The sequence below is a fragment of the Leucopleurus acutus genome, assembly GCF_964270905.1.
Source record: "Leucopleurus acutus genome assembly, chromosome: X".
Classification (NCBI taxonomy): domain Eukaryota; kingdom Metazoa; phylum Chordata; class Mammalia; order Artiodactyla; family Delphinidae; genus Leucopleurus; species Leucopleurus acutus.
The window spans coordinates 45,677,450-45,685,900 of NC_139148.1; the positions used below are offsets into that span (position 1 = coordinate 45,677,450).

General features: G+C 39.4%; 1 protein-coding gene across 1 annotated transcript; it reads left to right on the forward strand.

The window, feature by feature from the left end:
* The first annotated feature begins 552 nt into the window (after window positions 1–552).
* KANTR (KANTR integral membrane protein) lies at window positions 553–1,348 on the forward strand. The gene has a single exon (XM_082864124.1). It carries the CDS (start codon window positions 858–860, stop codon window positions 1,086–1,088), a length of 231 nt encoding a protein of 76 aa, XP_082720250.1. The 5' UTR covers window positions 553–857; the 3' UTR covers window positions 1,089–1,348.
* Window positions 1,349–8,451: the final 7,103 nt, after the last annotated feature.

The window sequence follows — 8,451 nt, forward strand, 5'->3', positions numbered from 1 at the left end:
CTATTTCAAAATAATGATAAAGCTCTTATTTGCAGAACATGCATCATTGTTAGAACCATCACCCTGCAGCTAGCTTGGACACCATTAAAAGGGCTCATCAGCTGCAAATGGATAGAAGTATCTGATATTCGCGAAGACAGAGTTTCAGGGCTTCTACCTGGAGCTACACTCTCCAAAAGCCCCTGCTTGGCCTCCCTGCACCCAACCCTACCCCATCCAGTCACAACTTGGGTCGTGTGGTGTTTCTTGGCAACTGGAACACAGACTCCTCCAGCAGCTCCGCAGGCCCCTTGTCCTCAGTGAGCAGAAGACTACAGAAGCTGGCTACTGAAGAGGCTGTCCAAGTCTTAGAGCTCCTCTTCGGCCCTGCTTAGCACATTTACTACAGAGCAGTAACTGAGTGCTGGATGTTACTCATTCGTGTTCACCACCTGCAGGGACTGCAGAGGGATTTGTCAGACCCCATTTCACTAAGGGCCACCCTCTAAGGATCTCCACAGGAGGCTGCCCATAGAGAGAAGTGGCCTGCCTAGGGTCTCCACTGCCTTAAGGCCTACGTGGACACTTCCAGGCCTAAGGGGATTAATATTTCTTCACCTACCTGTCATCCACATATCAATTGGAAAATTCTCCCTCCTGATGTTTTTTGTTCCTTTGTTTGTTTTTTAGTAGGAAGAGTTTTAACTACTGCTTCAATTCCTTTAGTAGTTAGAGGACTAGTCAGCATTTCTTTTTCTTCTTGAGTCAGTTTTGGTAAGTTATAGTTTTCTAGGAATTGGTGCATTTTGTCCGCCTTCTCAAGTTTATTGGCATAGTTTCCTTATTTTTTTATTCTCTGCTGTATACAATCTGTAGTTATGTCTCCTTTTTCATTGCTGATATTGGTTATTTGTGCCTTCTCACTTTTTTTCTTGATCAATCTCACCAGAGGTTTGTCTATTTTACTAGTCTTTTCAAAGAACCAACTTTTGGCTTTGTTGCTCCTCTCTATTTTGTCTTTGTTTTCTATTTCTTTAATTTCTGCTCTTATCTTTTTTGATCTCCTTCCTTCCACATTTTTTGGATTTATTTTGTTGTTATTTTTCTAATTTCTTAAATTGGACACCAGTCTTATTAATTTTCAGTCTTTCTTGTTTTCTACTTTGCACATTTAAGGACGTAACTTTCCCTCTAACTACTGCTTTTCTACAAGTTCAGCCATGTCATATTTCATTACTGTTCAGTTCCAAGTATTTCAGCATTTCCATCATGGTTACTTCTTTGACCTGCAAGTTATATAGAAGTGTGTTTCTAAATGTTTAGAGATTTTAAAGTTTATCTTTATGTTATTGAACTCTATCTTTAATTGCATTATGGTCAGAGTATGTGATCTGTGTGATAAAAATTCTGAAATTTATTGAGACTTGTTTTATGGCTTAATAGGTGATCAATATTTTTTAATGTTTCCTATGTGATTTATAAGAATGTATGTTCTCTAACTGTTGAATACAGAGTTCCACATAAGTCTGTTATCAAATTTGTTAATCGTATTGTTCACATTTTCTATATCTAAACTGATTTTTTGGTTGTAATATACCAATAATTATAAGGTATGTTAATATGCAGTTATGATGGTGGATTTGTCTATTTCTCCTTGTAGTTCTTTTTTTTTCTTTTACTTATTTTGAGGGTATTTTATTAGGAATATTCAAAATGAGAATTGTTATATATTCCTGGTAAACATGTAATGACCCTCTCTATTTCTGATAATGCATTTTTTCCTTGAAGTCTATTTTATCTTACATGAATATAGCAACACAAACTTTTCTTCTTCTTAGGATTTGTGTGGTATATAATTTTCCATCCTTTTACTTTTCAACGTTTTCATGCCTTTATGCTTTAATCATATCTCTTGGAAATGGCATATAGTTGGACCTTTTAAAACATCTAATATAATAATCTCTGTCTTTTAATGGTCAAGTTTAGTCTGTTTACACTTATTGTGATATATTTGGACTTGTTTCTACCATCATACTTTTTTTTTTTTTTTTTTTTTTTTGCGATACACGGGCCTCTCACTGTTGTGGCCTCTCCCATTAAGGAGCACAGGCTCCGGACGCGCAGGCTCCGCAGCCATGGCTTACGGGCCCAGCCGCTCTGCGGCATGTGGGATCTTCCTGGACTGGGGCACGAACCCATGTCCCTTGCATCGGCAAGCAAACTCTCAACCACTGCACCACCAGGGAAGCCCCCATCATACTTTTTTATTTCTATTTCCTACCACCACCTTTTCGATGCTTCATTTTTCTCTTTTTTTTTGCCTGCTTTTTAGTTTTGAAATTTGTTTGTTTGCTTTCTTAATCATTTTTTTTCCTCCCTACTGTTTGGAATTTACCTATTCTTTTTCCTTTCTTTCTGTGGTTATCCTTGAAATTTTACCATGCATGTTTAACTTACAAGGTTTAAAGTTAAACAGTATTTTAACCTCCCTCTTAAAGAGTGCAGGAACCTTAGAACCTTCAACTCTAGTCATTCCTATCTTGACCACATGTTATTTTTTTGAGTGTGTTAGTTTGTTCCTTCTTCCCCTGACCTCACTAATATATCATCATTAGTATTAATTTATATAGATGGTATGTGTTTGGATTTACATGCATACATTCTTGCATCTCAGAACATTGTTCTGGGATCATTTTCCTTCATTATGATTACGATGTTTAGATACTCTTTTAGTACATATCTGTTGGTGTTAAATTCTCCTAGTCTCTGTTATATGTAAATGTATTTATTCTCATTCTTAAAAGGTAGATTGTTATAGGTAATATTAGAAGTCCACTATCAGTCTAATTTCTGTTTTTTGTAGGTGTTTTTGTTTTCTTATATTCTGACTACTTTTCTCTCTCTCTTTTTCTTGGAGGGGAGGGGTATATTCAGGGGGTTCTGCAGTTTCATTCTATCAATGTTTAGGTATGTATTTCTTTTTTATTATTCTACTTTGGAAATGTGCTTTATGCCTCTGGATTCATGTTTTTCATAATTTCTGGAAAATTCTCAGCCATTATCTCTTCAAATATTGCCTTTCTTCCATTCTTTCTATATTTTCTTTCTCAGAATTCAGTTGGTCATATTTTGGACCGCCTCATTCTATCTTCCATATCTCGTAACATTTCATTGATATTTTCTATCTTCTTGTCTTCCTGCACTTCATTCTAGGCAATTTCTTCAGATATATCTTTCAGCTTATTGATTCTCTCTTCAGCTCTGTCTGATCTGCTGTTTAATCTGTCCACCGAGTTTTTTATTTCAAGAATTGTATTTTTCATTTGTACAAACTTCATATATTTCACTTTCTAATCTTCCTAGTCATCCCTAATAGTCTCTTGTTGCTTGCTCATCTTTGTGGTTGCATTTATTATTTCTTTAAACATGTTATACAATTTTTGTTCAGCCAGTAATCGCTGTTTGTCTAAGTATGGCATTGTAAATATTGTTCACATCCAAACAACATAGTACAGTCTGATTACATATCCTCTGTTGTATACCTTTTTGTTTTCCTAGTAGTTGTCTGGTTTTTTTTTCCTGTGCCTGGTGTTCTAATACCATTACTAGTTCTTCTCTGAAATTCTTTTTTTAAAAAACTTTGTAATTTTTTGGCTGCGCCACATGGCATGTGGGATCTTAGTTCCCCAACCAGGGATCGAACATGTGCCTCCTGCATTGGAAGTGTGGAGTCTTAACCACAGGGAACTCGCTGAAATTCTTTTTAAAATCCATATCAGATCATGTCCCTCCTTTGCTCAAAATTCTCCCATGGCTCCCGGCTCCCTCAGAATAAAAGCCAAAGCCCTCACTGTGGCCCAAAGTTCTTTACACAGTCTTGTCCCCATCATCTCTCTGACCTTGCCTCCTATCACTTTCCCCATCACTCACTGTTCTCCAGCCACACTGGCCTCCTTGCTGTTCCTTAAACATGTCATGTATCCCCCCTCTTCAGAGCCTTTGTACTTGCTAGTCTCACTGTCTAGAACATTCTTCTTCCCAGATAATCTGATGACTTGCCCACCCACTTCCAGTAGGCTCAAATGTCACCTTCCTAGAGAAGCATTCCCTGACAAACATATCTAAAATAGCCCCATTCACCAGCACTTTCTATCCCCTTATCCTACTTTATGTGTTGTGTTTTCCTACAAAGCACTGATCACCACCTGATATACTTTATTTATTTATTGTGATTAGTGTTTGTCTCTCCACAATAGACTGTAAGCTCCACAAAGCAAGGACTCTTGTTTTGTTCATTGTTGTATCTCTAGTGCCAAGAACAGTGCATAGTAATATTTAGTAGACACTCAATAAATATTTGTGGAATAAACTGAATGAATTGATGAATGAATTAATGTGGAGGATAGAGGGAGAAATGCATTGAGAACTAGGCTAGGCATGAACGCCTTTCATGGCATGCAAAGGAGCTTGGGTGTCATTGTTCAGAAGGGTGAGGGCTGTAAAGAAGCAGTGAGGGTAGCTCCTGGGTTCTTTTGAGAAGCAAGTTCAGAGTTGGTAGGGTGGTAACAAAGCCCCATGTATGACTCGCTCTGTATCCTGGGCTCCTAAAGGTGGACCTGCCTCTTTTTCAAACAGCCCTCAAACTGCTGTGTTGTCATGCCTGCCTGTTACTTAGTGAAAACCAAAGCCCCAGCTCTCATTAGGCCTTCTGGTCCCAGCTAGGATCCTCTTTTCTCCTGCCTGTGAGAAACTGTTTTTTGGTCCCCAGGCCAAGCAGATCACCCCCATTAGACTTTTTCTGTGGTACTTGGGTTGTGGGGGAATTGTACAGGAGCTGGTATAAAGCCTGGTACATAGTAAGTGCTGTCATAATGGTGGACACTTCACGGAAGTAAGTTTCAGCTCAGAAAAACTTTTTTCCATTGTAAAGGCTACAACAGATTGTGAGGTTTTAGTCCTGACTTTCTCCCTAACCCCTTTGGGAGCCAGCATGGCTCCAGTGTTTCTGTTTGTCCATGACTGTTTGGATACTAATTCTGTTTAATGTGTGGCCTACTCCCCTGGTTTTTGTGTAACCCACTAATTTCATCAGAATGCCATCAATACACACAGGTCCCTGTGGCACACCCCTAGAGACCCCCCCCTCCCGGGCCAACATCAGTTCATTAATCATTATCACACTGGGTTTAACCAGCCAGCTAGTTATAAGTTCACTTGAGCAAAGTTGACTGAACACCTACTATGTATCAGGCCTCCGGTTCCGCACCGAGGACACAGAGATGAACAAAGTATGTTCTCAGACACAGAACCATCATTTCAGGGCAGTGTGGTCAATGCAGTAATAGTGATGGGTACGAGAAACTGTGAGAGCCCCTATGGAACACATGATCCAGCTCAGGGGACCGAGGAAGGTTTCTTGGAAGAGATGGTATATGAACTGACTCTAAAAAGATGAGTAGGAATCTTCTAGGTGACTAACAAGGGAGAGGAGGGCAGTCCAGGCAAAGGGTACAGCATGGGCAAAGGCCCAAAGATGGGAAGCAGCATGGTGTACACCAACCTAACTGCATTCACTGTTCACCTTTCTTTCTACGAGATCATTCTAGGAGACTCTGGCACATACCAAAATTCTGACATGAGGAGTTTGTGACCTCCCTTGACATGCTAATCTGTTAACTCTTCAGAAAGGTAATGAAAAGTTGGTTGGACACAACTGTCCACAAACTTGTTCATACCAGCTTCCAGTGTTCCTGGCTTCCTTATCTAGATGATGGTGTCTATGTTACCTGCTTCCTTTGTACCTCCCCTGGGGTTGGGGTCATTCCCACTGTCCTGGAGGTTATGGAGTCTCCCTCAGCTCCTTGTGTGGAGATCTCATTGTGGAGAGGAGTTTTTCTGACTCCTGATACCAGCTGTGGCATAAAGACTATTCATCTTTCAGGGAATGGGCAGGGCCTGTCTGTCTTGTCCTCAGACATTAGGGTTCACCTCCTCTGGGATTCATTCATACCTGTAATAATCTAGGACAAGTTGGTTGTGGAGTCTGGTAAGCCCAGTTTCAAGGTATGGAGCCCTCATGTCTTGGTTGTGTGACCTTAGCCATGTCACCTGTCCTCTCTAAGTGTCAGTTTCCTCATCAGTAAAATGAGTTGAATACCTACCTTGGATAGTTGTTGTGGGTGTTAGAGCATATGTGAGTTACCTGGCACCTGGCTACCATTTATTGAACACCTACTACTATCAATATTAAAGGGACAGTGGCCTGCCTAGTGGTTAAGAACATGAGCTGAAGATCCAGACCAACCTGATTTTGGATTATAGCTCAACTACTTACTAGCATTGGGACCTTGGTCAAGTTTCCTAACCTTTTTTAGCCTTAGAACATTTGTAAAATGAAGTTACTGTACCTACCTCAGAGTTATCATGTGTGTTCTTGTAGCAGGGTATATATGCGAGGTGGGAGCCTTCACAGGCCCCAGACTCCTCCCCCACCTGCCCCCTCAAGAGACTGCCCCCCCATCCCCAGGGGACCTACCTTTAGCTTCCCCCTCTCTCTAAGGCTAACAAAGAGGACTGAGCTGGCCCCTCAGTGTCATAGGGCTACCTCGTTATGGAAGCTTTCTAATGTTAATTGGCTCTTGCATTTCTGGAGTAAACCCAACATTTTCATCTTACGCTAAATCTTTTTTTATTCATTTGGTTTACTAATAAATTGTTTAGGATTTTTGCACCTTTTGTCATCTACCATGTTTGTCTGGTCAAGGTTATTAGTGGGCTCATCCAGTAAATAAATTAGTCGGTCCAGTTCATCTAAGTTTTCAAATTAATCGTATCTTCTTCTTTTGTCATTTCTGCTGTATCTTTTATATTGTTCATATTATTTATTTGTGCCTTTTCTCTTTTTTTCTTGATTAGTCCCTCCAGAGATCTTTTTAGCGGTTAGTCTAGAAAATTTACCATACATATTCAACCTAAAGTCTAAAGTTAAACATTATCGTAATCCCCCACCCAAACAATACAAGGATTTTATAATTTTCTTTTCTAAGGAGGATATTAACATATACACTAGATGGACATTAACAATATTATTATTTTGTGCAGTGTTTAAATGCTTGTTTACTATTTTATTTGTTCACCTTCCTTCTTAAACCTCAGACCTCCTTTTTGGGGATAATTTTCTTTCTTGAAATGTATACTTTAGAAGATCCTTTAGGGCAGATCTCTTTACAGGAAACTGTCTGAATCTATTTATCTGTAAATGCCTTTATTTCACTTTATTCTTCTTTGAAAGATAGGTTTGCTATGTACTCAGTTCTGAATTACCTTTTTTTTTTCTCTTAACACTTATAAAATATTATGGCACTGTCTTCTGGTTTCCACTATTACTGTTGAAAAGTCTGCTGTCAGTCTAATTGTCTTTTTTCTTTCAGGTGTTCTTTTTCTCTGGCTGCTTTGAAGATCCTTCTTTGATTGTTGCTTGATTCTAAGGGCTTTTTATCATTGTTGTTCTCTGAATGTCCCTTTGTATAGCTTCCTGATCTTGCTTCATGAATACAATATTTTTTCTTGTCACTCTGAGGACATTAAATAATAGTGTCTTTCAAAAAAGTGTTCTTTTCCTTGCCTAGTTTTTGTTTCCAAATATGTGTATTTGGGTGTCAGTGGCAGTGAGAAACACTCACTGGCTACCAGATTTGGCCAAAGGCATCACAGAGACATAACCTATTCTGAAGCCCTAGAGAGAGTTTGTATGATATTGAGGGGGGCTCCATTAGTGTGCAAGCGTGGGTCAGTGCCACAGTTGTCACTTGATAGCATGGTAGTGCAGTATACTCTAGAGCCAGACTGCCTGGGTTCAAATCCTAGATCTGCCGTTTCATACTGGGCAAGTCATTTCACCTCTATATTCTTTAGTTTCATCTTCTGTAAAAATGGGGATAATAATAGTACTTACTTCACAGAGTTATTGAGGGTATTTAATGAGTAAATATATCTAACGTGTTTAGAATAGTGTCTGGCAGATAGTAAGCACTATATATGCATTTGCTATTATTACCATTATTACTTTTGTGCTGAGGGAATTGAAGGGAGAAGAAGAACTTCTATGGTGCAATGAGGAAAGCACAGAGTATATCTTGCCCTGTGTGTTCTCCTAATATCTTAGAAATAAAAGCCATTAACGAAAAACACAAAGTCGGGAATTTAGAGGCGTTATTTGGGTACTTTAGGCTGTGGGATATCAAGTTCATTAGGTAGTCAGAATGGGTTAGGGTTCTTCAGTGGGAAAACGGGAAGCAGGGTTTAAGGGTAGACCCCTCTTGAGAGGTGACCCACATTGGCTACTTCCTCATTGGAGCAGAACAATACCATATGGGGGAGCAGTGACAGTGAGGGTTAATCTAGGGTAAGGGATTTCCTAAGCATTTAATAGTGCTTTTCTCTTTGGAACTAACCTGTCAGGTACTGAGAGGC